The sequence below is a fragment of the Hippichthys cyanospilos genome, chromosome 18, assembly GCF_059441005.1.
Source record: "Hippichthys cyanospilos isolate Australia breed blue-spotted pipefish chromosome 18, RoL_Hcya_1.0, whole genome shotgun sequence".
In the NCBI taxonomy this organism is placed as follows: domain Eukaryota; kingdom Metazoa; phylum Chordata; class Actinopteri; order Syngnathiformes; family Syngnathidae; genus Hippichthys; species Hippichthys cyanospilos.
Window position 1 is genome coordinate 303558 of NC_142386.1, and position 27431 is coordinate 330988.

Sequence of the window (27431 nt, forward strand, 5' to 3'; positions counted from 1 at the left end):
AGCCGAAGGCCGACAGACGACAGGAAAACACGGGCGTCCTCGCGATCCTCCCCCGTTCAGAACCATGTATTTCTTGAGGGAGACTAAACAATGAGGAAGAAGGTCATCAGCGGACAGGCTCGAGACCGCCAAGGTCATTTCAAAGTGAGGAACGGAAGTCGAATCTTTCACCATAGGCCCATATTTACTTACACGTAGCGCACGATATCCCGTCGAACGATGAGTGAAAATGCTAAAAATACCGGCCCTCCAGAGGTTACCTTTTCCGGTACGCTTGGCACTAAAAGAGTCGATAGACGTTGATGATTCCCGAACCGAGCGGAAGCGTTGTACGCAAAAACGACATTCAACACGTACGCAAGTCTCGACAAAATAACTGCGGGGTTACGCCGTCAGGGCTATGCAGGCTTACGCCGTCGTTACAAAAACGTTTGTAATGATGAAAAATGAGTAGGGTATTTATCTGGAATGGCCTGCGTTGTTGCAACGGCATGCTTTTCAAGCAGGCTCCTGGCATTGTCAACAAGAAAGTACTTACTTGAACCGTCAACAAGAAAGTACTTATTCATCCGGTCCGTTTGCGCACAACACGTGAAAAAGAAATGTGGTTATGTGCTTCATACTCCGGCGTGTTTGTCACTTTCCTCTTGTCCGCGCGTAGAGAACGGAGCCGTGTCAAATGGGAGGCAAAGCATGGCTCCGCTTCTCGATTGCGCAACTCCTTTCTACCAAAACAACTCAGACCTGTTGAGTAACCGAGAAGAGAGCGAGCGAGCGAGCGAGCTGATGCGCGGCACATAAACCTCAGGACGAGCCCATTACTGAATGGCTGACGGAAAGCTTTCACAGCCCTAAAACATAAGCGATATGCTTACGGGCATTAGATCAAGGAGTGGGATTTCCTGTTGTACAGATTTGTTGTGGCTCTGCAGTGGCAAAATAGGCTAACTACGAATTGGGAGCAGTGGGCTACGTCTCAAGAGTTCAGGGTGTGGCGATGTTGCAGATAGGGCGCAAAACAAAAAAGGGGTGGTGGGGGGGGGGGGGGGGGGGTTGTGGAAGAAGCTTCAAGAAGGCATCAAATAAAAGACAAAATGTCCACATTAGGCTGGCACACACCACAAGAGGCGTGGGCTAATTATAAACAAGCAGATAACTTGCCCCGGAGCCTGTTCCGAGATTTGTCAATCCTCGGTAGGTTTCACATAACAAAAACACATTTGACAAAACAAAATCTGAGACACGCTTGACGAGTTCGAGCAGCAAGAAGAAAAATATCATCGAAAGAACTTTTGGTCTTTAAAAACAATGCGTGTGTCCATGTCATCACATAATACATGCAAAGAAAATCATGGCTATCCGCTTTGATGCCTGAATTGGTTTCCAGTCATTAAAACAGCAAATGCATGAAGATTTGGCTGCGTTTTGCCTTCAGGTGGATGCCATTTTAAATAAAAAGGAATGACAAACTGTATTTTCCAAAGTTAGCCTTTGACGGATTGTAAGCATTATAAACCCAAGTTTAGCTCATCTTAACTCTCAATCATTTTGAACCGGCTTTCAGTGTGGAGAGTGACCATGTCGCTTCAGCTAAATTGAGGGAATTTGTTGTAGCTTTTGTTGTATTTACATCCAATAAATCGAGCATCACATTTGTGGCCGGGGCAAAAAGCTAATTAATTGCGTCAAACGTTTTTTGAAAATATTTGTCATCGCCAAGTTAGGACGGGGTTTCCAAATTTGGGTTCGGTTAGTCAGTATCGGGCGTTCGCCACACGGCGTGTGCATCATTACTCATTATAATTATGAAGGTTCGGTCAATTTAAGATTGAATAAAAACAACCAAAAACATTCCGTTTCAAATACCACAACAAGATGATAAATACTCGTTTACTTCTAAGCGCAACTTACCTGTCGGATATGGCATCCAAGTTTGCAGTCCCAAAATAGAAACGCAGCATTCTACGGCCAATTGCTTGCCGTAGGGAGAAGCGGCTAAATATCTGTGACTGCAGATTTAAAATTTGCATTATACTGCGGTGTTGATCTGAATTCCACAAAGTGTCAACCCGAGTGAGTAAACATTGTGCATTAGGGAAAAAAAAAAAACAGCAGAATGTGCTAACGACATTGCGCAAGAAGGCCAGAGATTAGATTCAAACCCCCCAAATTGAAAACATTACGCAGCTCTTAACAGAACTGAAAATACATTGCATATTGTTTGCGGGGAAAAGGTACCGTATGAACACTTGAACAGGCCTGCGGTCTATGACATTTAATAATATTTTTTGTACCGCTTTGCAGAGATTTGGGATATACTTTGCTCTTGAATTCTTAAAACGAACACGTTTATAAATAAAGGTAACTAGATTCGATCCAATACGCTCGATGGCGCTATAGCGCTTTTTTTAACGATCGAGACGAAAGAAGAAGAGGGTCGTGTCCGATACGCGAGGGGGCGCCATCGCACTTTTCTACGACACAAAAAAGGGAGCAAGAAGTTCCGGCGCATGCTTGTTCCGTACGTAGATCAGATTCGAGTGAGTAGCTTTTCGAACGTTCTGTGAATTCGTGTTGACAATAGGCGTTGACGCATTGAGCCAAACGAGCTCGTTAACGTCAGCGCCATTGTCACAAGGACCCATTTGCTTCTGACGAAATGTTCGTAATCGCTAAAAGAAGCTAACGTTAGCTCGCCGAGTTGATCGCCCTGGACCTGAACTGACACAATACTGTTATCTGAAATCGACAAATGTGGTGTGGTTGTCTCAAAGGCGAGACCGTTTGAAAGCAAGCACTCTACAATGACAATATAGGCGCGAGATTCCATTAAGAAATACAAGATGATTAACTGGAATCAACTGTAAGTAGATGATGTGTGCGTTTCCGGTACCATTGTGTGGCGAATTAGGGGTGAAAGGGCAACACACACACACACACACACACACAAAATAAAATAAATAAATCTCGACTTTCATAAGGGTCGCGTCAGACGTTTCAAATTGCATATTAAAGATAAAAGTATTTTAAAAATAGCAAGGAAGCAACTGTGAGCGTAATGATTCTCTCCCCCCCCCCCCCAGGTTTAGCATGGACGCTCTCAAGGGTCCATTGGACATGATCAGGAGTCCGCTGGGCATGGGTGTCGCCGCCGGAGTCGGCTGCGGCCTCCTCCTGGGTTGGCAGCTGCGCTCCTATCTGGGCCCCAGAAGCCTGATGGACATGATAGGATGCAACTCCACCGAAGCCATGGAGATGGGGGAAGGGGGCGAGTTCAAGATGATCCTGGTGGTCCGCAACGACCTCAAGATGGGAAAGGGGAAGGTGGCGGCCCAGTGCGCCCACGCGGCCGTGGCGGCCTACAAGCAGGTCCAGCGCAGGAACCCCGACCTGCTCAAGATGTGGGAGTACTGCGGCCAGCCCAAAGTGGTGGTGAAGGCCCCGGACGAGGACACGCTGGTTCAGCTCCTGGGCCTCGCCAAGGATCTGAGACTGCCCGTCAGCCTGATCCAGGATGCGGGCAGGACTCAAATCGCCGCCGGCTCCCGCACGGTCCTCGGCATCGGGCCCGGCCCGGCCGAGCTCATCGACAGCGTCTGTGGAGATTTGAAGCTTTACTGAAGCTCCCTTTCGTCGGGGGGACGGCCCGTGTGCGCCTACCGTCTTAGGAAATTGTTTAGTCGCCACAAATAAATGCTTTTCTTTTTTTTGACTGCATAATCCAAAAAGATGTCTTTCTCGTGTATGTCTCTCTTGTATTAAGTGGTAAATCTGAAAAGAAAAGAAAAGTGCTATGTGTAAGGTAAAAAGTTGGAGACCAAAAACACATTTTGGAAGAAAATCATTTTTACAATTTTCTGAGCTATCAACAGTGAATTTAATGAGTGATTTTCATAGTCAATATAACTTTTGGTGGGCAAATTTTGCCCCAAATTTGAACATTTGGAAAGCGAAATAGCCCCGAATAGCAAACATACAATGACGGTGGTGAGCAATGATTTTTTTTCAGCGTAAAACGTGCCTCGTTCAAATGGATCGCGACGCAATGAAGACATTACATTTAAGACAAGATTTTTGACCAACCAGAAGCCTTTATTTTTTTTAGTGAAAAACAAAACCGCCGTTTCGCTCATCACGATCCCGAATATGCACAATCAAGTATCGTAAGTGCACAATTTCAATGAGGATAATTTAGGCAGGAGTATAAATTCAAAAGGAGTTAATCATTTTCTGTATAGATGCAAAACTTTTTGATATATATATTTATATGTATTTATATATACTTCAATCACCACAGGTCCTGTGACAAATCTGAACCACGAGATAGAGAATTTCCGCAGCGATCCAGACTAAAAAGCTGCAGCGTGTGGAGGGTGCAGCTTCCCTCCTGAGTTGGACCAGTCCCAACGTCAAAATGGCATTTAAAGCACAACGGCATGTCATTGAGATGTACAAAGTCCTGCATAGACGGGGGGAGGGAGGGGGGAGGATCTCAACTCTTGGGCCCCAAAGTGTGTTTTTTTTTTTTTTGTGAAGACGTTGTAGTGTTTCTGGACTGTGGCGCAATCAAAGGGAAAGCGCCAGGCGGTTTTGGTGACGAAACATACAATAGTAAATGCAGGTCGCGGTCAGAAAGGCGCTCGGGCACGCACAAAGCAATTAGGGAGAAGGTCTACATGAATTTTGTCTCACTACCGAGTGCAAATCAGAAGCTTCACAAGTGAAAGAAGGAGCTCTTCTCCCGACTCGCCCGCCCTATTGTACACAAACCACATACCATTCAATAAAATACACAAAATTAATCTAGTCAATGAGGAATGTGAGGAAAAAATTAACCTTTTGTGATTAAATCTTTGACAAATAAAAGAAGAGTCCTTCATGAAAGCTTGTAAGGGGGAAAAGTACAAAAAAAAAAACAGGGGGGGGTGCTCAAAGGGGTTCTTTGTATGATCCCTAATTTGCTCCACGTCGAGGGCCGCGAGACGGACAAAAAACAGGCGCGCGGGCCTCGGGCGGAGGGGGTCTTTACATGCCGTAGCCGAATCCTGGCGCGGTGGCCGGCTGAGCGTACGCGGCGGCGGCGGCGGCGGCGGCGGGCGCCTGATAGCCGTAGCCGTACGCCTGCTGGGGGGGTACGGCCACGCTGGGACCCGCTGTCAGCATCAGCTGGGGTGTGCCTGCAGAACAAGGGAGTCCTTCCGTCAGACAAACAAAGTTTTAGCCCGCCTTGCATATTTTCACATTTTAGCGGTGATGGAAAAATGGATTTAAGATCGCTCCTCGATGCGATCCTTGCACCTCGATGCACTTTTAAGGCAGATGACACGCTTAAGGGGGGGCGTAATAACAACTTCCGGGTCACGTTCAAAGTTTTGAGAAGCGAGGAACAGACAGTGTTGCTGCCCTCCTGCGGGTGGATTTGGAATTGCACGTAGCATGTTATTTCAGCATGTCTGCTTGGGCCCAAATGAGGATGGATGATGATTAAGACTGTTACCGTAGACGATGGGTTGCGTCTCAGTAGCTTGTTCCTCTTCTTTCCTTAGTGACTCTGAGGTTTCAAGCTTGTCCACCTGTCAACGCAAAGGAAAAAAAAACAAAAAACCTTAGTACTTACATTTACTCACTTACTTACACACGCTAACTACACAAACTTGTTAAACACACCGAGTATCTAGTTGCTACCAAAACGTTGAATGCAGTATCCATGTAAATTAGGCCATTTTCTTCACCAATAAACTGAATTCATCTTTAAGTGGAAAACGGTGCAAGAAAACACAATTCTGATAACTACGTGCAGCCAAGGCAATTACATATTCGCCATAAAATTTGCTCCTTCAGGGGGTTTTCCTCATGCACCCCCCCACCAAAAAAAAGTGTCGCAATGTATGAGCATCCACGTCACATGCTCATGCCAGCCAACAATCCAAACCACATTCGGAGGAGCCGCATCCAGCATTCATGCCGCCTACAGCCATTAGAGGGTCCTTGATTTAGGCTACAAGCCTAATTTGTATGAACATTGCAAAGCACTGCAGTCTCTAATACGTGGTAGTCGTAATTACTGTATTGTGTGGCGCCCTTTTTTCATAACATGAACGGTCCCGCAACTTACACTCAGATATGACTTTGTATGAATTAAAATCAGAGCTTCCACTGGCAGCCCAAAATCCCTGTATTGGCAGCGTTTTGTGTGCATTGCCGCCGCTGGCTAGAGGGTGGTGGTCATTGTACCAAAAGTATTTTCCAGCAGCCAAGACAGTCAAAAAACAAAACAAAAACGCATTAGCAGAAAGAGATGATGCGGATGATTTCACTGTCTGCAATGGTGACGCGTTTTGATCCAGGAACTAAAAGCATGCGATAAAGGCTGCAGCCGCCATTGCGGTTTTCCTAAGTCATGTCCGCAAAGGCGAGCAATCTGTTTGACACACTAAACATGCATGACAAAGGCTGCGGTCGTCATAGCTATTTTGTGAAAAATCAATGCGCGTCGAACATTCACCTGCTCCTTAATTGCATCAACCTGCAAGAGAAGACGTGCGGCATAGAAAAAAATAGTTTGAATTCTTCCCTCAAAAATAGCGACGAGGAGCTTACAATCCTCACGTTGGCTGTACACAAAAGAATTGCGGGTAGGATGTGAATACCGAGTACATTCGATTCACTCGATAAGGGAAAGGTCACAGCCTTGTTGGGCTGGAAGCATATAGGATATTTGGAAGCCTGCGATGTTTATGTTTTGGCGCTCATGATCAAAGAGTAGTTGAAATTCCAGTCAAATGCTCCATGTAATGTCTTACATTTTCTGGAAAAAAAGAGCACAGTTGATAGCTCCCAGTCATGACGTTAAGGTGTATTTTCACGAGAACCTCCGGGTCAGAAGTATGAAGCAGTTACTTGCTATGGTTCTTCCTGTTTGAGATGTTATTACCTTGCGGAGCGCCCCGTATGAAAGAGACAACACTAATACGGCATTATTATGTTGCGACGGCTATGGAAAAATAATTCAAAGAGGACGCGTTTCCGCCGTACTTACGCCGAATATTTCCCAAAGCACAAGCCAAAGCACTTACCTTAGTGAGGTGTTCCCTCATGACCTGAATGAAGTACGGCATGGAAAAGTCCATGATGTTGTGCCTCCAGGCAGTCTCCAGCACCACGTCGGGCCGCAGCAGGTCATAGCAGGAGAACAGGCACGCGGCAAAACACTCTTTCTTGTTCTGCTGCAGAAACCAGGACAGCAGCTCCTCGGCGAGCTCGGTGTCCTTGGACTCCGCGGCGTACTGCATGGCGTCCTGAGGGGGGCGCGCGGCACACGCGGGCTCAGGAAAAGCCTCAGTCTGCAAAAATTTGCAATGCGTGGCGTATGTGGAAAAGCACCTTGTAAAGCCTGTCTTTCTTGCAGAGTTCCACGCTCTGTTTCCAGCGGTTGTTGCCCTTGAAAAGATACGCGGCGATTCTTCGGAATTCGATGAGCTCGTGCTTCTCCAAACGCTGCGCGAGTGAGATGTTGTCAAAGTTGTCGTAGGCGTCTATTGAAGTCCTCAAAGCCTGGGAGATAATCAATATCCGTGAAACACGACATTTGCGGCGGGGGAGTAAAAAACAAAAAACAAGCGACAAAGCGGCTCGCTTACTTGATAGTCCTCCTCTGTGATGAAGAGGTTGTTTAATGCTTCGTTGACTGACTTGTTATTGTGGTTTTGCACGGAGCGCAAGTAAGGCTTAACCAGCGGCAGCTGTTTCACCTGTGGAAACGACGCATCGTGTCTAGGTCTGAAAGGAGTCCTCAAGTACCACATACTGAACAATTGAGGCGACGCTTCCGTAGGGCGCCCGCAAAATCGGTTTGCGTTGACCTTGCCTAACATGCTGTAAGACGCTGAAAAAGTACCTTGCTGAAGAAGTTGACTGCACGAGAGTGGTCCAGCCTGGGAGAGAGCACTATGAGCAGATCGTTCAATAACAAGGGCTTGAACTCCAAGTAGAACTGGATGGCTTTGTAGTACAGTTCAACATTGGCCACCTGCAGGTCGACGGGCAGAGAACATTTGAAAGAGACTTCTGTCATTGGGAGGACACGTAAGGCACAATCACCGCTGATCGCCTACATAAAATCAATCTTTGGCATCTGTGGTGATCGATGGCAGCCAGTTCATTTCTAAATGGCGGCAACCGGAACGGCCGGACGACGCGGAAGGAACAGATGCCCTCGAGCAACCGGAGAAACGCCGTACCTTAGTGACTATGTCTTTGAACTGTCCTTCCTTCCAGGCGTCTGTCGGGTGGTTCATCATGGTGATGATGGCGTTGTCGTACTCTTCGTACTTGTCGTAGAGGAAAACCAGTTCGGCCCACAGGTGCGCTTGTTCCGCTGCTCTCAGGACCTTGGGGATGTTGACTCTTGACCAGAACAGCTCCAGATGCTCCCTCATCTTCTGGGGCTTGAACTTGGAGTAGAGGATGGCCAGCTCTGTGAACATGCCCATGTGTGCACGTTCCAGGCCCAGAGCCGCCTCCAGCATGGTGATCAGCTCCTCAAAGTAACCGCGGTCCTAAAGGGGAAGGTGGGAGGTTGACGTGGGTCGGTCGCGCTTCGGTGACACATTTCAAAATGCCATCTTATTTATCAGTCCGTCTATCTCGAGTCACGACCTGCCAATTCTTCCAATTTCAGTAACCTCTCATTGCTTTACAAATCTGAGGAAGAATGAGGAAACTTTAGTAACCGAGACTGAGGGAAATCATTCTTACTTGGTAATAATTGATCAGCTCTTCCAGTTCGTCGGCATGCACCACGATGTGCAGTCCGCACATTTGAGCCAGTCGGAATTCTTGTCCGTCGACGCAGGCGAAGCAGACTTCCTTCCAGGTGCGTGTACTGTTGGCCTTACGGGCGCCGTCCACGGCGGCCTGGTATTCCCCGAGGTGCACGAGGGTTGATGCCAGTCGGCCGAAGTTGGAAACGTTGTTGTATAGCAGCTTTGCGGCCTCGTACATCTTCTCGTCGTAGCAGCGGTCTCCGACCTATATGGTTAAAGACCAAAAAAAAAAAAAAAAAAGGAAGTTTTTGCATTTCGAGTGGGCGGCACGACGGCATATTGCGCTATGAGCAAATCTTACTTGCTGAATGTGAGCGTTGTTGGGTCCGTTGATGAACTCTTCCAGTTCAGCTAGGCGATTGGTCTTTGCCAAAGCAAAGATCAGCTCGGTCTCCACATAGGACTCGCGGGCCTTCTTACGGGCCATTTGGAGGAATTTGACCAAGTCCTCCCAGTTACCTAAAGCACAACGTTAATCGGGTGTGCATTTCAAAGACTCACTTGTTCTTTGCAAAACATCCTTGCGATGTCCGCAACATAACTCGACATTCTATTTTTGTATTTGACGCCCTGACTATTGACTTACAAGCCTTAATGGCAAATTAGTATTTGAACAACTAAAGCTTGTTCAGTAAATATATTGGACAGACGGACGTTTTCTCTTCACAAGCTCTCTGCTGTTAATATGATTGGGCTCAAAAAGGTTCATCTATCAAACCCCCGACTATGGACGACTTTGATATTTAAAGTCTATAATCCCAATTTAGTAATGATCTCTAAAGGGTGATTTTTCATTTTTAAACAGTTGAACCCTATCCTCTCTCTGGGTGGGATGTCTTAAAAATCACTTATTTCATTTATGTCCACCAGATGGCATGATGCTAAGGGATTATTTTGACACAACCTGTGAGGTCTGCCAAAAACTGGCGGACCTTCCTCCTTACCGCTCTTATCGGCAGCCTGCACGACCTCCATGTATGCAGAGGGGTCATCAGCTTTGATGTAGGAGTCTATGGCCTCTTTGACCAGACCTTTTTGGAGTTGAGCCTTGGCCAGCTGGCTCCACACCGCGGGTTCATTGCAGCGCTCGGCAAACTCATAAGCCCGGTCCAGGTTGCTAATGTGCTCAATCAGCACCTAAAAACCAAGGGCATGGCATGTAGGAAGGTTTGAAAAATGCTTTAGCTATCCAGCCACCGCCAAAACGCCAACAACCACTTACCTGCACAGCCGATGTGTTGACATCAAACTTTTTAAAGATGGCAAAGGCCTCCTCAAACAGCTCATTGCTGATGGCGATGTTGGCTATATCGGGGGCGTCGTAGTTGTCGAGTCTGTTGATGTACTCCATCACGCGTGTGCGGTCAGCTTTGATGGCCGTCAGGATCAAAAGATTCTGCAGGTTTCTGCAGGCGGCAGCCGTATGTACACCCTTTCAGCGCAATTGATTTTTGGTATTTGACATTTGAAATATGGCTGCAAGTAAACACCTGTGCTCACTGAAGACCGAGTTATCCAACACAATCTTCTCCAGTAGCTCAATGAGCTCGTTGGGCAAGTCAGCGGTCATGAAGGCCTTGACGGTGACAGACACCTCTTCTGGATCCTGGGTCTCGGACAGAGCTGTCTGCACCACCTGAAAGACATCCAAAGCTTAGCGACGTCGCTGAGACACTGAACGTCGAGTCGCGGTCCCTATTTGAATACCTGGTCGATAAGGGGTCGTCTGTAAGGGTTGGTTTCCAGCAGCACGCTGGCCCATAGCTCAGGATCTTTGCGACGGACCAGGTAACGGGACAAGCTCTTGAAAAGTGAGTTCTCGTTGCAAACCTGCGTGAACAGCACCAGTTCAATTAAAAAAATATCAGGAAAAATAGGCGGGGAAAAATTAAGAAAAATTGTCCCGTGGCAAAAAACTAACACGTAAGAAGTATGATGCCTTTCGACTAACCGGAGCAGTTTCCGAATAACAGATTTGCATTTTGAATGTTGAATTCAATTCATTCAGTTCAGCCCTGCGAGGCGCCAAGCAAGTAAAGAAAAGAATCCTTACATTGATCAGCTCCTGGTCACACTGCCCCCTCTCGTAGGCCACACAGGCCAGGTGGGGGTCTCTCTTCTCACAGTACTTGCCCACCACACGGCTGTCATAGAATGGGTTTTCCCTCAAGAAGCGCTCGGGGTTATTGTTGCTGTCAATGTAGATCTTGGCAAGGGCATTGTGGGTAGCTGGCTCCTCGCAGCCTTCGTGTATGCGAGACTCCAACCACGGAAGCAGCAGCTTCAGTCTTAAAAAAACAACAAAAACTCAACCCATTATTATTCACCGATAAACTAAGAGGTTTAGCACCAATCGTCGCACCTGTTCCTCTTTTCCACCTCGGCCACCAGTTCATCAGTTGAAAACTGCCCTCTGACGACAAGAATCAGACTCTTGATGACATCTTCTGAGCAGTCGACATCCAAGAGACCCCCGACCACCACAGGCAGACGACTTGGGTTCACCTAAAACACAGACAAGGCCTAAGTTTGCATTGTAAGGGTGCTAAGCACAGTCTGATATATCTTTTATCTTACCTTCTGAACATAGATCTCGATGTACTTCTGGAGGTTGTTGCGGTACAAGTACAAGACCAAGTCGTGGACAAAGTCGAATCGGTCGCAAACGATGATGAGAGGCAGCTGGTCGGTCAATTTCGCTTCCTGTCCATGAAACAAAGCAAGAGAGAGAAGACAAAAATGCTCTAGTGCGACTGTAATCAACAACCCAGGAAGACCCGTCCTCAGAGGCCGATACGTTCGAAAACCATCTCAAACCTGCTCATGTGATGCAGGGCTTGCATCCCGGTGGGAGTTGTCCCCCTATGAAAGAGGCCAATACTGGTGGTCTGAACCGCAATGCACTGATGTATGCTGACACCTTCACCAATCCACATGGGATTAACAAAGTGGGATTGTGCCATTTGTATAATCCAATAACATGCTGCACAGACTAGAGGCGCTACTGAAGGGCTACGCACTGTACAAATACTAACACCACCAATCTTAACTCACATAACGAGTACAAGGAACTAAAAAGTTCACCAATGACTACTTTTTTGGTAAAGTGCGAAGGGCTCAGACAGACTAGATATGCCAGCATCTGTTGCTTTTATGTGCGTAAAATGGATTTGTGATGTATGAGACCATACATGGACATACAAATCCCAGTTTCGACAATTTGTTTGAATGAAAAAGAGCAGGGATGACTACAAAAAAGGCAATATCCTTTGAGAGGGGAAAAAAAAAAAAAAAAAAGGATTTACCTGATACATGTCCTGCCATTCCAATGACAAGAGGAAACGCACAAAACAATAATTGACTGGTTTAATGATAGTTGGTCAATAGTTGCGTGAAAACACGCCGATAGTGCTGTTTAAAGACTTTGTGAGTCACGACCTGAGTTTGTATGTAACCTCAAATTTTCAATCCTGCGTTCCAGGGATTTCACTTCGTAAAACAGCGCTCTAAAGTATTGTATCTTTCGTCAAAGAATTGAAAAGTTCTCAAATTTGAAGAATTAACCGTTCCCTTTTGGTGTGGGAGTCTCTGGACAGTATAAAACACACACTTTGTTACAGACGACAAAGCCACTTTGGCTGTGGATAATGTTCTCATGTTTGTCAACCTGCAGAGCTGCACCATTTTTGTTCAAACATTAATTGCTTAAAGTGCATTTTCAAACTTTCCTTACAACTAATTGTAGCATAGTCGTATCAAATAAACATGTAATTATTCTGTGTTTTGTTTGGAAGTTTACAAAAAAAAAGGTGGCAAAAAATAACGACACGATTGCATAGCCTCTTTTTTGAAGAGAAAAAGTTATTTGACTGAACTTTGAGACAAGAGTGCATGAACCTTCAGGAAATTCTTGACGCGCTCTGGATCATAACAGTTGCTCTCTCGACAGATGCGCTCCACCTCCTTGATCTGGCCTGTCTTGCAAGCAGCCTGGATGTACTTGAAGTGAACCTCAGGATCTTGGCTAAAGTTGACGATGGAGCCCAAGAAGTAGAAGAGACCTGCAAGGGAAAAACAGTTGAAATAAGTTCCGGAGAGCCAAGTATTAGGCAAGTATAGAGTGAAACAACGGACATTCATTTACTAAACGCGAAAACATCATAATTGCTAACATAAAAACGTGACATTTTTCTGATAAATGTCTGAAATCAAGTCAATAAGGCGTTACAATGTTGTAGAAGCGTATCCACCTTTCAAATCCCCTGTGGAACATTTGCCACTGTTTATTGATTGTCCTGCATTTGCCCTGGCCTAATTGCTGAATTGATAGTTTGGGGACATGAATCCAAGTACATGTCACTAAAGCTCTGGGATGAGTTCAATGCTTTTAATAACTTCGACTCACTTCACAATACAAAAACAGTTCCTATCACGTCAGAAAAACTGCAGCAATAGTAAACGACTACTAGGTCAACAATGCAGGTCTCACAACCAACCCAAATTATATTAGCAACCTAATAAAAGACCAATCAATCATTAAGGACAGTCAAAAAAAAAAAAAGCGTCTTATCTCACCTTCAAAGCTTTTGAAGGATTCAAACAGCTCAGTGAGAGACTGTGTGGTAAGCTGCTCGTGGTACTTGGAGGCCACCTGCACGCATATTTGCAGGTTCTGGCGAATGTTGGCTGACAGCATGGCCCTGAGGCATTCCAAAGAATCCTCCACAGACAGCGAGCCAAAGAAGTTCACCAGCCACTGGAATTTGAAGAGGGTATAACAGTTTTGCCTCATTCACATGGACTTAAATACTGCTTCGTGGGGAATTTCAAATCAAATGATTAGGGATACCTCAGGGTTGAGAAGATGCGTGTGCACCACAGCGCGTTTGATGTCATATAGGTCAGTGTAGTGCTCCAATGCTCTTTGCAGCAGTCCAGCCTTCTCACAAAGTTGGGCGATGTGCGCTCTGTCATAGTTGGTGAACATTTGGTTGCCCAGGATGGCATCAGCAACCTAGAGTCATGACAAAAAAAAAAAAAAAAAAAAAAAAAGCTGTACTTATTGAAGATACAAGATGGATTTATGTTATTCTTTGCAAAGCAAGTATCTACCTGTGGGGCATGCATGAGGTTCATCTCCAGCAAACGGGTCTGTAGAGGTCCCTCTGATGGTCTGTTGTTTTTGAGAGCATCCAGCAGGAATGAAGTGCACTGCGGGATCAGGTTGTATTCCATGAATACGTCCACAATCTGCAAAACCAGAAATGGAGATGAATTGAATTGTCTGGCAAGGGTGAATTTGCGACTTCGTCACAAAGCGAACACAGTTAAGGAAGAATTCCAAAATGAATGATGCAATCTTATCTAACCTGTGTGATGTCAGCCAGAGGCTCTTCATCCTGTACCAGCATCTGGGCAAACTGTAAGCCTTGTTCTGGGTTGATCCGCATTACATTCCTAAGAAGAAAGATCCAGTCTGGAGTGTAGCCCACCTGAAAAAAAGACCAGACATTTTAGAAAGTTTATAATCATTTCAGAAGAGCTATTTCTAGTTGAAGGAACTGGCCAGACAGACATACCTTTTTGGCATAAAGGACAATCTTGGGGAACTGGCCAGTCTCTGCAAAACATTGAATGACCTTGTTGGGGACATTGGCCCGAAGATAGACACTAAGTGCCAAGGTGGGATCCACTGCCTTCACAAGGTCCCCAAGCTCCTCAGAGCACTCCAACTAAAAACAACAAGTTAACATCAGCGTTGGATAATAAATATTAAAAAAAAACAACAACATTTATAATAATAATTTGTCTTTGGCTACCTTGTCTTCCTTGAGCCACTTCTCCAAAAGCTGCTTTCTTCCTTGCTGGAGGACAGGCCTGCAAAGCTCCAGAGATTCAAATTTGTTGAGCTGGCCCTGGTCCAACAAGATCCCAAAGTACTGCAGCAGAGGTGAAGTCTGACCCGCTTGGGTAGGCACGCCCTGGAAGCGACGGATGGTGTCCGGGGTTCGCAAAATACCCTGAGAGAAATTAAAAGACAATTGAAAAAAAAAAAAGATGCTAGAAACTCTCATTTGGAGAGTAAACTGCCTATGGTTAGGGCTATATTAGCTCAACTTCAGTATCTTAGAAAATAAAGTTTTTTGTTATGACCCCCAAATATGCTGTATTACTCTTGATCTTCTTGCACTTTTTGTTGCTGTCCTGATTACTTCAGGCCAAAAACTTCTGGGTTGGAATAATTAATTAAAAAAAAAAAAAAAAATCCCCAAATAGACACCCTTTTCCCCGAAAACGAAGGCCAAAAATATGGGTGCGTCCTATAAACGGTAACTTAAAAGCTAGATTTTTTTTTGGTTTTGTTTTTTTAATTTGACGCTACTCGCTAATTATAATACAGCATATTAGTGTTCGGCTGAGGAAGAATTAGGAAGAATACCTTTGGTGCATTGGCAGCCACCTTAGCAGCCTCTGAGTAGTTGCCAGCTGCAAACAGGTTGTTGAATTTGCGAGCAAACAGCTCTTCGGCGCCGGCAAGGTTGTTACGGACAGCCAAGCGTAGAGCCAGATCTGGATTCTGCAGCACATTGGTGATGTATGGTATGATGTTTTCTTCCTCCACACAGACTGACAGCACCTGTAATTACATTCAAATAGATGGAACATTCCAATAAGAATTCTTAGTATACAATTGGGCCGAAAAAAAAGCATCTATAAAAATGTAATCGATGCATTTAGAACTGCTTTCCATATAGTGCAATCTGTACTGGGTGGCCTTTTAACTAACCTTACAAGCCTACGACAAATACCTTAATCACGCTCTAAAGCAAACCCGGCTGAATCTCACAGTGGGTCGCATTAAATCTCCGTCTGGCCTTGGGGTATGGCTTCTGAATACAAATGTATTCAGAGTGGGTCAGTGTCACGCGCGGCTTTTGTGAGCAGTCTGGCCTCCGAATGAAAGGGGAGTTGAAAGAAGAAGCGGTATAAGGGAGGTGCAGAGGGGGTGCTAAGTAGAAAGGCAGTCTGTGTTGGCTCCCTTAACAGACAAGCTCTGCAGGTCAGACCGCCACCCATTACCATAGTTGATTAGGCCTCATTCATCTCAGAACTAATGCAGGCTCTCCTACTAATATAGTGTGACTGAAAAGTAAAATTAACTGAAAGAGTCCACCAATTTTTTTATTTTTTTTAACGCTTTCTTTCATTGCTTTTTTCCTTGTACAACAAACATTTGACAAAAACACAACTCAAATACCCAAATTGTTTTGAATGGGACTGAGTATGCAACAACCGGACCCGCTAGGCTCTTATAACCACGTGCAAAATGAGTCATCATCATCATCATCATTAGTTTCTCTTGACCGCCTGCACAAAATAATAAGTCAAGATGATCATCTCAGTTTTTATGTCCGGTATAAACAGAAGGATGAACATATAGTTCAAGTGGCATAATTCAGGTATGTGTCGAGAAAGTGTAAATTGGGGCATGATCCAGTTATTTTCCTTGCCTGTTTCAAAAGGTGGTTAAAGTCACTCTGAAGCTTTAACCTACTATTGTTTTTTGCCTTTCCTCCAATGACCTTCTAGTACCAAACATTTCTTAACCTCAACAATTAGCTATGGCATGAAGCCGTAACTTGCTTGGTGTTGGATAGTTAAGATCAGAGGATGACTGCGGGTAACCACCGTTTAGTTTTGTGGTGTCTTCTTCAAAGCAACCGCGCAGTGGATCCTGACTGCCATAGTGGTTTGTTTGCAAAAACCAACTATCAACAGATTTGAATGGTTGTATTTATTTGCTTTCAAGAGCTCAAAGACAAAAACAAATGCTTGAACTACTACTAAACAGGTTATACTTAACCAATGCATTGCCAAAACAAAGAGTATGAAAGCATTAAGGTTTATGCGAGCTCTCTCATTGGGAAATGTTTGTGTTGAACCAAATTGAAGGTGACCAAAAAGAAGGTATTTAAACAATACTAGAACAATCTACATCCTGCGAGTGGCTTCTTGATACCTGCTTGCCAATACTACCGTCAAGGTAGTGCCAAAACTGGAAGCGCAGAGACAGCGGCCTACTATTTTCCATATCGCGGCTACACACACATATGCAGTTGACCGCCTCAACATGGAGGCAGAACCATCTCTGCCTTCGGATCGGTTTTCCTTTCGCCCCTCAATTATTCATGTGCTGCATGAATTGGCTCGGATAGTCTTCATCAGCCGTCTAGATCCGGTTCTCCTTTCAGCTTCAGGTTCAGCTTTACACCAGCAGTAAGAAACAACACGTGTCTCCCCGCGTGTGTGAAAGACTACTCCTTGGGTAATTTACACTGCTTTCATGCAAAGGCTCAGAGATGATGCTGTTGTTGAGACCAGAAGCAAAAGCTCATGTGTATTGTAAATTGGGAGTGAGTGCTTTCAATGTATTGATAGCACACTAACCTGTCCCTTCCTGTTGACCCCAATAATGCCCGAGGTGGCCTCATGCGGAGCTGTGACAAAGATGGTTTCCCCGCTGATTCGGTTCATGTAGATGCAGGTGCCGGTTTCCAAGTCATATAGGTGAATGTAGCCGTATTTAGTAATGAGGAAAACAACATCCTGCTTTGAGCTTATCTGCAAAAATTAAAAGACAATATTAGCGTAGACAGAAAGTAAATGGTCGAGTTCGGGTCAATTCCAGATATGTTCCATAACATTAAAGCGGTATGGTAAAGCAATATATTGGGATCGAGCTAAAAGGGTGCATTGTGAGGCTATCAGCATCAACAAGCTGCAAATAATTCAAATTAATTTGCCTAATAAATCCATGTATTCAACTCTACAAGCATATGCACCTGCATTGCGACAGGGAAGTCAACTTGGGCTTCTGGAGGGAAGAATACGTCCACTGCTTTCTTTGGAAATGGCTGGTTGCCAGTTGGTGGGGTTCCGACTTCAATGATGTGCAACTACACAGGGGGGAGGAAAAAAAAAAAAAAAACTCACAACAGCTGAAATGCAAAAAGCATCGATATCTTTTTCCACTTACCTTTCCACCAGCCTGACTTCGAACAGCAAAGCAGAAAAGGGTAGACTCCTCCGAATTCCCCTCCATCTTGAACTGGGCAAAGCTGGCAGCATGTCCTTCAATGGGCTGAGAAACCTTTCTATCCACAGAGTACAACTGCATGGCTCCCACCACCCGATTTTGCTAGTTGGGATGAAACAGGAGCGCATAGACATTTGCTCAGTAGGTTTACACTAGCAGTAAGTGTGTGTGCAACATATTGCTACCTGTTGCACAGTCAGAATTCCAAACATTTGCAGAAAAAAAAAAAAAAATCTAAAATTAAATTGTCAATGTGCCAAATGCAATTTATACGCCTATATTTAAGTGTGTATACGTTGAAAATAAAATATGGGCCCTATACATAAATTACCTGTGCTGAAATACCAATGAGCAGAAGCCACTTCTGTTTGGCGTCAGTGCGATAGTTGATAATCTGGCAGCCTGCCAGGCTGGAGTGACGGTCAAAGACTTTGACGGGCTGCGAGTCACCCTCCATGCTCCAATGGTAGACAGTGGTGTCAGTCACAAGTGCCACTGTGTTTAGGGAAATCCATTTCCAAAAGGTGACGTCGTCCGTCATGGTGTGTGCCTTCATTTTGCTCTTCATTTCAATGTTGAAGATCTGAAGGGTTTTGGCGGCTAGTAGGAGAAACGGCAAAAGCCACATCCAAAAGTAGTTATATCTGAACCCAGACAAAAGACTCGATTGGAAAGGAATACGTTGAAATCATTTTTGATCGGGAAACGGCCATACATGTTGCAGTGAGAAATGGCATCAAATATGAATGGAACGTAACAGCATCAAACTAACGGAGCAAGTTACGAATTGCCCGAGGGCAGATGGATTTACGGTCATTTTAAATCCATCTGCCCGCAACCTACAAAGAACATATTTCTCTTATTTGCATTACTGCAATCAACATGAAGTCTTGGTAGGGTGACAGTATTCAATGGAGGGCATTTCAAGTTTTGTATATTAAACACACAATACCGGATTTCACCAATTTATCAAAGTTTGTGCATTGTTTACAAACTGATTGGCACCCAGGTGGTTTTGTGTCCGACTGAGGCCAGCTTCTCAGTTGAAGAGCCTTCAAAAGAAGGAACGGTGTAAACACCAAATAATTCACAAAAAGACTAGCGCATCTGCATCTCAACTGGAACAGTGATATATAAAGATATATATCAGAATAAAGATATTTTACAGTTAGACTTTAAGGAGTTCATCTGTTTGATTCATTACTTGTAAATTACAGGCCACGGGACAATAGGTTAGATTTACTCACCTCAATCGAATGTAATTAGTTGGGTGTTAATTTAGTGAGTTTCAGCTTTATTAAAGAAGCAATGTGACGTCTTTGTTTGATCATTATTTATTACTTCGAATTAACTGTGAGAGAAAAGAAAGACCAAGGTGAAACAGCACAACGGTCACGATCACTTTGACGTCACTAAGCCACAAGTCAAGACAAATTCTCAGCAGCAGCCAAATTTCAAAGAGCAAGCGCAGTGAATCACGGGGGTTGCGTGTGAATTGTGACTATTCCCAGTTTTATGGTGTCAAATGACAAGTTCGGTTGTCAAGAATCAATGACGCAAAAGCGGGAACTAGTAGGTGGATGGAAGTGCTTCACTTTTGATTCAAAGACCAGTACCGACTGCAACCCGAGGCTGTATATGAAGTTCTACATGAAGCCATTGCATTTCATGAATGTGGTACTGGACCATTTTAAAAGGTGCAACATGTGTAGCTAACATAAATTATGTTCCACCTTTAAAAGGTGCCACGCACCAGTTACTGGGGTTGCGGCAGTAACTGGTGCGTGGAAAAAGAGCAAAGGCGGTTGTCTAAAGTTAAAAAAAAAACAACAACAAAAAAACGTTTTATTTTGATTCAGTACATGGATAATCGTTCCGCTTTAATGAAGGGCTACAGATATTGGATAAAAAGGCTCAAAATGACATTTTGTTTGACGAGCTTCTTTGCGGTACAATGACTAGTTGAAATGCACTTTCAATTTTTGGGAAATTTTTTTGCAGATTAATCACAGGGACCTCTAGCAAAGAATTAATTAAACAATTTAGGTATGAAAATAAAACAGGGGATATTAAGGGTTGCAACGATTAAATACTTTAGTATTCAACCCCAATTAAAAAAAAACAATACATCTTGCCATTAATCAAGGCAATGAAAAATGTTGGGACTGAACTGATTCATACTTTTAATCACTCTGTTTTTACAACTTCCCGTTTTGAACACAAGCAAAAATTATTTCTGGTCAATTTTTCACTTGGTCAAATCTCTTTACATAGTGTACACTAAATAGTATTAAATCATGGAATGTTTATGTTGTCTGATTCAAATAATTGCACAAACCAATAGGATGCCATATCTACCGAAATTCTGTGGCTACCTTTACATCTAACAATCCAATTGAACGGTTAAAAAATATTAGTTTCATAGAAGGGCAACACGGACAATCAGGAAAAAAGCAACATATTGGAATGACAAGATGGACTTAAAATGAAATTAAGAAACATGAATTGAAATAATATTGGCATACGTGAGAAGTTCTAAATCAATCGTTCTTAAAGAAATGATGAAATGCCAGCAAGCCAGAAGTCATGAAAGATAAATCCTGTTTAGTTAAATAACACTGATAGACTTAATAGATAAAAGGACCCCCCCCCTCCCCCCATCTTTCTGGTTAATTGAATGAACTGAATAAATCATTCAGACGTCTTTGTTTTTTGTTTAAAAAACAGGATTTCACTTCCATAATATAAAGTTAAAGTTTAACTCACCATCTGCAAACATAAGAAAGCAGTAAAAAAAAAAAAAAAAAAAAAAAAAAGAGCACAGAAGACAAAAACAACAACAACAAAAAAAAGTCAAAGCAATCATGAATGCGTAATATGATTTTTTTGTAACATATTTAAAACAGTTACAGGACAAATGTTCATCTAACATACTCGCTGATTGACAGGGCGCAATGGAAAGCTATATTAGCTGGGTGTAAAATAAAACATTTTAACGTTCCGTATTGAAATACAGCTGGGAAGTATGTCAAGGATGAATAATATGGATCACATGTTTAAGCATCTGATAACCGCCGCATTGTAAATAGATGGGCTTACCTTTGAGTGCGATGACCTTGCTTGCTGGATTCATGATGGCGCTGTCAGCTGAGATGGGCCTGCGGATCGGTGTATTGGGATCAGCCATGTCAATGATGACCACCTGAGTCTGCTCGCCAACTTTCTCCCGGATACAGATGAATTTATCCGACTCCATGGTCAGTGTGCTGAAGCCGATGTTGGACGGATTGATTCCCAGATTTTGGAGCTAAGACAGAGAAAAGCAAAGCAATTTAGGTTAACTAAAATCTGTCAGAAGCGAAAGTCGCCTTTTTTTTTTTCCACAATGTCACTACTTCCACTTAATTGACACGGTTATTCAGTGTTACAACCACGTATTGAGAAAGAAGAGGAAACAGCGTTGGAAAGCTTGCGCCATAACATTTACAACCGCAGTGGCCTTCCTTTCAGAAGTGCGATTACCCAGTGTGAAGCCTTCCAATTCCAAACTAAAACTGTTTTCAATGATAAGCCATGGCAGTTGTCGCTATCGCACATTTGGAGAAGCAGCTGAACAACAAGAACTGTACACAAAATCAATAGGTGATCCACCCAATTCTTGTACAATTATAAGTCAAACTTAAAAAAAAAAAACAATCACTGAACACTGTGTTATGCAACGTAGTAGGTATCCCTGAGTTATAGAAGACTTTTGCCATGTGGTCTGTTACAGTATATGATTTCTACAATTCAGCAACTCGCAATGTTGGAATGAGGCTCTTGCACTTGTGGTAGTATGACCACACCGCAATTCGGTTTAGCAAAGAGTGGTTTCCTACAGACTGCTGCGGGCTAAAACTACAGTGACATCACTGAAATGTCATTCAGGTCAAGTTCACACCTTAGAAAATGACACTAAATGCAGAAATTGAGCATAAGAAAAAGAAGAATCAATAAGTGTTCTTAAGTATCATAAATATTTGAATTGACTGACAACGGGGAGTTCATCACCATTGCAGTTGTCAGCTTGCTCTTTAGCACAATTTTTTTTTAAAAGACATGTTTTATTTTTAACAATTATGTCATTTCTACTTTGCAAGGACATTGTGCTGGTAACATAGGTCTAAGTTAAAATAGTTAGGATTGAATGTTCAAGACACTACAGACAGAGGGGAGCCAGACGGCCATCCAAGACTTGAACCCGGGTTCACGCTGTAAAACAATTAGCTTAATTTGAGCCCCGATCTCTCTCGACAATCTTAGAACCCAATCCCACCGAGGAGCAAACGTAGACGCGGGTCGTCGACTGTTCGGAAGGACGCTTCTGCCGCCCCGACCTAAAAATCGGACATATTCGACGTCAGATTGTTTTGGCCCAACTTGTCACCACGCGTGGTCTCCGGAAGACAAATGAGCATGTGACCGGTTGACGAGGCGAAAGGAAGCGCGATAAAGAATCCAAAAATCAAAACAGCCTTGGCACAACAAAAAGTACATTCTCGCACTGACAAATCCTTTTGACTTTGTCCGGATAAAAATTGACTAAACAACTATCGTCACTGCCTCCTTTTTTGTATGCTCTAAATTCAATGATAATTTTGAGAGGTTTTCCAAGATTTCTTGTCCGGTGGGAAAACTCACGATTGAAATTGCTTAGCGGGTTCTATCTTGATTTTGCCACATGAATCGGATACGGAGTAAGACGTATGGGCTTTCTTTGGCCGTTGACGTGTTTTCAAAGCGTCTGCATCTTCACGATAATAGTCCGCATTCTGACACCTTCAGTCAAGGTCTGTCTTCTGATAGAACCCGCTTACCATTTCCTTCAAAGGGAAGCGTCATCTTACTCAGCACAAAAAGGCCTGTCTATGTTAATCACATGTAAAGTTCAAGGAAGGGCAGGGAAGGATACGCTATGTAATGTGCTGAGCCCTGCACCACTTCATAGCCATATCCACAACAGGAAACTTGGGACCATTGTCCATCGAGACTGAAATAACAGGCATGCCAAGTTCAGCCTCCTCCGCTACCATGTGACAGCGGTAGGTGACATGTGATCGGCTCAAGAGCATGGAGCAAGCGCAGCCTTGACTAATAAAAACTAGAAAAGGTGACTGTGAACTGACAAATTTGGGAGTAAATTGTAGTCCTCTAAACAAGTTGGAAGGAAAAAGATGTGGCTACGCGCTCACGCTCAGATAATGCTGCTTAATGTGAAGTCCTCAGCATATCTGCATCCTTTCCAGCCAGTCACGGGATATCAGCAGGTCCGTTACAAGCAAAGTTCAAAGGGCAAACGCAAACCATGAGGAAGTAGACGACAATACGATATTACCGCAAACGGTGATTCTGTATTTTAAATTGGCATGAGTGTATGGCCATACATGATGAAACAGAGTGTTTACCAAACCAAGGTGTGAAGAAAAACACAAGCAATGAAAGATGACTTAACAAAACTCGTCACCATCCTATAAAATGGATGATGTATGAAATTGCAAGCTTAGCAAGTTGAAAAGGGAAATGTGATTCTCACCAGCTCTCTGCAAGTGATGTATAGCTGCTGAAGACTGAAGTATTTCAAGCCATACACTTTGTTTACATACCAACTATGAATGGGCAAAATCTATGCACCAATGAATAATGCTGATGATTGTGAGGTAATTCACTATAAATCTGTTGAATCGGCCTCTATACTGAACTGTATTTAGGATGTTAGCTTTTAAGATTGCCCATCCTCAATATAACGATTCAATTAGTCAATTATTTGGCCCCATTATAAACCAAGAAAAAAAATTGTACTAATGCTCAGCAGACATATTGAGCTTCCACATCGCAGCCACTCAAATCTCATACTTTATTAAAGCTGTTATTCTGAAGCGGATGCAGCACTCAACAACTACTGAAAAGGAATTCATAATAATATGCTGTAACCCCGGTGTGCTCAATGCGTCGCCCGCGGTCTGCCGGTCGATCGCCGAGCTCTGTCGGTAGCTCGCATGACATTTTACTTAAAGGGGAAGGTAAAAAATCTACAAAAAAAAAAAAAAAAAAAAGGCAACGGAAAAAAAGAGCGACAGTTGTCAAATAAAGAAAAAGGAACGTTAGTGCTTTCTTGTTTTATTTTGTGCCCCGAATTGACAGTTTGCACTTCATTTCCAAACAACACAGTGGGAACGCCATTAGTATCAGATCACCGTGAGCACCATATTGCTCAGGCAGCCTGTTCACTGTTAGCTGTGTCTAGCGCACATTAAATTTTTAGACAGTTTAATGACGGCTTCACTATGTTACCAAACTAAGAGCTAGTTTCTCTCTTCACGTAGATGAGGAGTATTGACAACACTTATGGGACTGCCACTCGTGAGCTCGTATGATTTGGTAAAAAAAAAAAAAAGGGAGAGAATCCATAACTGACAGCCCCGTGGGTCCTTTTTGGCTAAGAAATGGTGCTCGAAGTACTTACCACGAAAAGTCATGATTTTAAGTAGGACTCCTGGTAATGCCGGTTAAAAGCTTTCTTTTTCTTCAAAGTTCATCTCCTGTCTCTTGACTTGGCCTTTTTCCCTTCCGAAAGACGTCTGTTTCTTACTCATTTTACCTCTATGCAAGTGAAATTTTGGCGCTCAAGTGACCAAAACAAATCCAAGAGAATCCGGACAGTTTACAAAATATTTTTATCCCCCAAAATAAAATATCTTTCAGACACGGATAATATATAAAACAGAAATAGTTCTGCATTTTTGGCGCGGTCCAAGCGGCGGTTGGCGATCTCTGTTATAGCAGAACTATGGGAAATTTGCATTAAAAAAATAGAATTATAACCATTCAAAGTGCTACTTTAACACAGAGGAACAACACACACTTTAATATGGTATGCATTATTTTCCATGTAAAATTTTTACTTTTAAAGTCGCAATTTGCATCACAAGTTGTCAGTGCTCAGATATTGACCAATCATGATTCACCTGTTGAATGGGTTTGGTCATGTGACGTTCACAAGCTGAGCTGTAATGGATTACCCGAGAATTGTAACAATATATATTGAAATTCCACTCAAAATACCTTTTGTTAATGGCTTTTTTATATCACTGTTAATTTAACAAGCAAGATAGTAAACGCCAACGTGAATTGTCAAACTACAGTGCCATTTAAACTAGGACAGGATTTGAAATCATTTTTCGTCTTAAAAACCTGCAAATCGTCAAATCGGTGCCACGTCAAAGGGGAAATAATTGTCTCCTTCCTTGAGCACAAAGTGTAAAAAGCTCGCATAAGACAAAAACGGTAAATTCATCCTACTATAACTTTGCATGTTTTAGGGCGTTCAATTGCTACACCGATCAGAAATCGGATTAGCATTTGCTGGGTCGTCACACAATTTCGCAATTAATAATAATTCATAGAAATTAAACAGGTAGACGTAAAACGATCGCTAGTTCAATTATCGACGAATACAAATATAGCTGCATGCGTTGTAACATTACTGGAATGAGACCGGCGCGTAAATTATGGACACAGTCCAGTGTAAGAAATATTCAAAAGTGAGCAGTTTATAGTTATATAATATCATTTTCACGGGTAAACACCAGTAATAACACAACGCCATATTAAAGCGAACAAGGGCGCCTCACAGTTAGCAAAAAGGCTAGATGCTAACTAAGATAAACGTCATCCACCCAGCCCGGCTAGCTAGCATAGCTCGGCGGGTTAACTTTACTAGTTTACAATATTTGCAATGGACCGCGAAGAAAATTCATTCCGAGCGGGGGGAAAAAAACAGAAAGCCACACAGAAACAATCAATAATTATTCATCCTCTTACCTGCAGGTGCTCCTGAAAACGAATGGGCAGGATCTGAGCCATGACGGTTCCTCTCAATCTGCTCCGGTTTCTTCGAACGCTAACAAACTACGGCGTCTCTCCGACCCCAGCCGGACAGCCAGGGAGCCTCGGCTCAAAAGTTTCGAAAACACAAGTGAACGTGTCGTCGGTACGATGACACGTTGAGAGTGGTCTCTTGGCGTTCGACTGGCGAATTTCCCCTAGCTAACGGCGGGTTGCCACTACACCGACTCACTGGATCCGCAATGGCGGTGGAGGTTAGCAAGCCCAGAAAACATCCCGGAAATGGAAGCGCAAACCGTGGCGGATGAATACAGATTTATACTTTTTTTTTTTTTTCAAAATGCTTTTCGGAACCTCCTTTCGCCCTTATATCGGAACCACGGCAGTAATCTAACACCGTATCAAGCTCTTTAACCACAAAGTCAAAATTAAACGTCCACGACAAGGAGGAACGCATGTAAATCTCGGAACTACTTCTTTTTATTCGCGCCTTGATTTTTGCCACATCATTCGTCTGATGGACGTCAGTCATACGCGCAGCACCAGTACACTTGTTCCTACTGGCCAATTAGATCGCACTTTACAACCGTGTGTTTTTTTTCAACTTCCGCAAAAAAAAAAAAGATTCCAAATGATAACTTGTAGTAGTGCGAAAGAGTTGGCAAGGGCCCAAATAACAATTGACTTTTGGCTCATAACAACGGCACTGTTTTAGTCACTGCAATAACAAGTGTCAGGAATCCCACAACTATATAGAATAAAAAAGAATAGAATAGAATATTGATTCTATTTTTCTAAGCCCTTTATTAGTGTGAAAATCACCATTAACGGGATGGCCACTGGGTAGCTCTGACTCAATTTGGCACTATGAGACTACCGCTAACTTAGATGATTGCATAACCTAGTTATGTACAAATACAGGTTAGAATAACTTGAAATAAATACATTCTAGCGTTACTACATGCAAAACAAATACACAGACGTTTTCTTAAAGATTAAGAATAACACAAGATAACGGGGAATAGAAGTTTAATATGAACTAGTCATTGGTGAGAGGCTAAATAAATAGTTCAAGAAAGAAAGACATACATAAATCATTAGGGTTGTTTGGTTGAGTGTAGCTTGTCAACCCCGGAGGGTACCCAAGTCCTCATTTCCCCTTTTAACATCCACAATTTCTTTAACCGGAGGATGTAACTTTCATTGCTCAATGTAAAGTGCTGGGTAAGCAAATTAAAATTTCTGCAGATTTGTTCTTCCTTTCTTTTTGCTGATTCAGCACATAACTCTAAATTCTAAAATCCAAGATCACGCATTTTGCAAACATGCTTGTAAGTTGACAAAAAACTACAATGGACTATGTTGTCTGCAAGAGATGAATTGAGTGCCCCCCCCCCCCCCACCTCCGTGTTTGACTTTGACTCAATGTTGCACGTGATCTGCAGCATCAGAAGAAAGAAGAAATAGTGTTAATGTCAAGGCAAATAAGAAAGCAGCTATTGCATGGGTGGCCATATGCAAAGCAAATAACTTGCAGCTGTCAAGTCTCCTTTACACATTCTGTGTGCACTCCGGTGCTTTGGTGAGGATTGTGCTACAGATGGGAGCGCTGTCTTCCGCTGGGT

General features: G+C 43.3%; 2 protein-coding genes across 3 annotated transcripts; one reads left to right on the top strand and one right to left on the bottom strand.

Moving 5' to 3' along the window:
• Nucleotides 1–2428: 2428 nt before the first annotated feature.
• On the top strand, nucleotides 2429–3728 carry ptrh2 (peptidyl-tRNA hydrolase 2). Of its 2 annotated transcripts, none has more exons than XM_088440008.1 (2): nucleotides 2429–2540; nucleotides 3084–3728. In XM_088440008.1, the coding sequence occupies exon 2, from the start codon at nucleotides 3091–3093 to the stop codon at nucleotides 3619–3621; it is 531 nt and encodes a 176-aa protein (XP_088296134.1). In that variant the 5' UTR covers nucleotides 2429–2540; nucleotides 3084–3090; the 3' UTR covers nucleotides 3622–3728. The 2 variants fall into 2 exon arrangements, with proteins under 2 accessions (XP_088296134.1, XP_088296133.1); XM_088440007.1 differs by lacking the exon at nucleotides 2429–2540 and adding an exon at nucleotides 2547–2863.
• Nucleotides 3729–4071: 343 nt separating this feature from the next.
• On the bottom strand, nucleotides 4072–26055 carry cltca (clathrin, heavy chain a (Hc)). Its single transcript, XM_088440006.1, has 30 exons — nucleotides 25783–26055; nucleotides 21022–21229; nucleotides 18254–18522; nucleotides 17863–18024; nucleotides 17669–17782; nucleotides 17274–17447; nucleotides 15265–15462; nucleotides 14645–14845; nucleotides 14405–14557; nucleotides 14195–14317; nucleotides 13938–14075; nucleotides 13675–13839; nucleotides 13401–13581; nucleotides 12723–12886; nucleotides 11403–11528; nucleotides 11188–11330; nucleotides 10879–11113; nucleotides 10533–10655; nucleotides 10316–10461; nucleotides 10048–10231; nucleotides 9770–9962; nucleotides 9127–9284; nucleotides 8758–9030; nucleotides 8241–8558; nucleotides 7898–8029; nucleotides 7641–7751; nucleotides 7384–7554; nucleotides 7077–7298; nucleotides 5498–5573; nucleotides 4072–5177 (listed from the first exon to the last, which is right to left on the bottom strand). The coding sequence occupies exons 1-30, from the start codon at nucleotides 25822–25824 to the stop codon at nucleotides 5026–5028; spliced, it is 5055 nt and encodes a 1684-aa protein (XP_088296132.1). The 5' UTR covers nucleotides 25825–26055; the 3' UTR covers nucleotides 4072–5025.
• Nucleotides 26056–27431: the final 1376 nt, after the last annotated feature.

Bases quoted from the DNA above. Each gene is read 5' to 3' on its own strand.
- ptrh2 (XM_088440007.1), top strand. From the start codon at position 2,844: ATGATTAACTGGAATCAACT. The intron at 2,864-3,083 runs GTAAGTAGATGA...CCCCCCCCCCAG, and splicing joins ATGATTAACTGGAATCAACT to GTTTAGCATGGACGCTCTCA.
- cltca (XM_088440006.1), bottom strand. From the start codon at position 25,824: ATGGCTCAGATCCTGCCCATTCGTTTTCAGGAGCACCTGCAG. The intron at 14,846-15,264 runs GTATTCTTCCTA...AATTTCTCTCAG, and splicing joins TGGCTGCCAATGCACCAAAG to GGTATTTTGCGAACCCCGGA. The intron at 8,030-8,240 runs GTACGGCGTTTC...GTCGACCTGCAG, and splicing joins TCAAAGACATAGTCACTAAG to GTGGCCAATGTTGAACTGTA.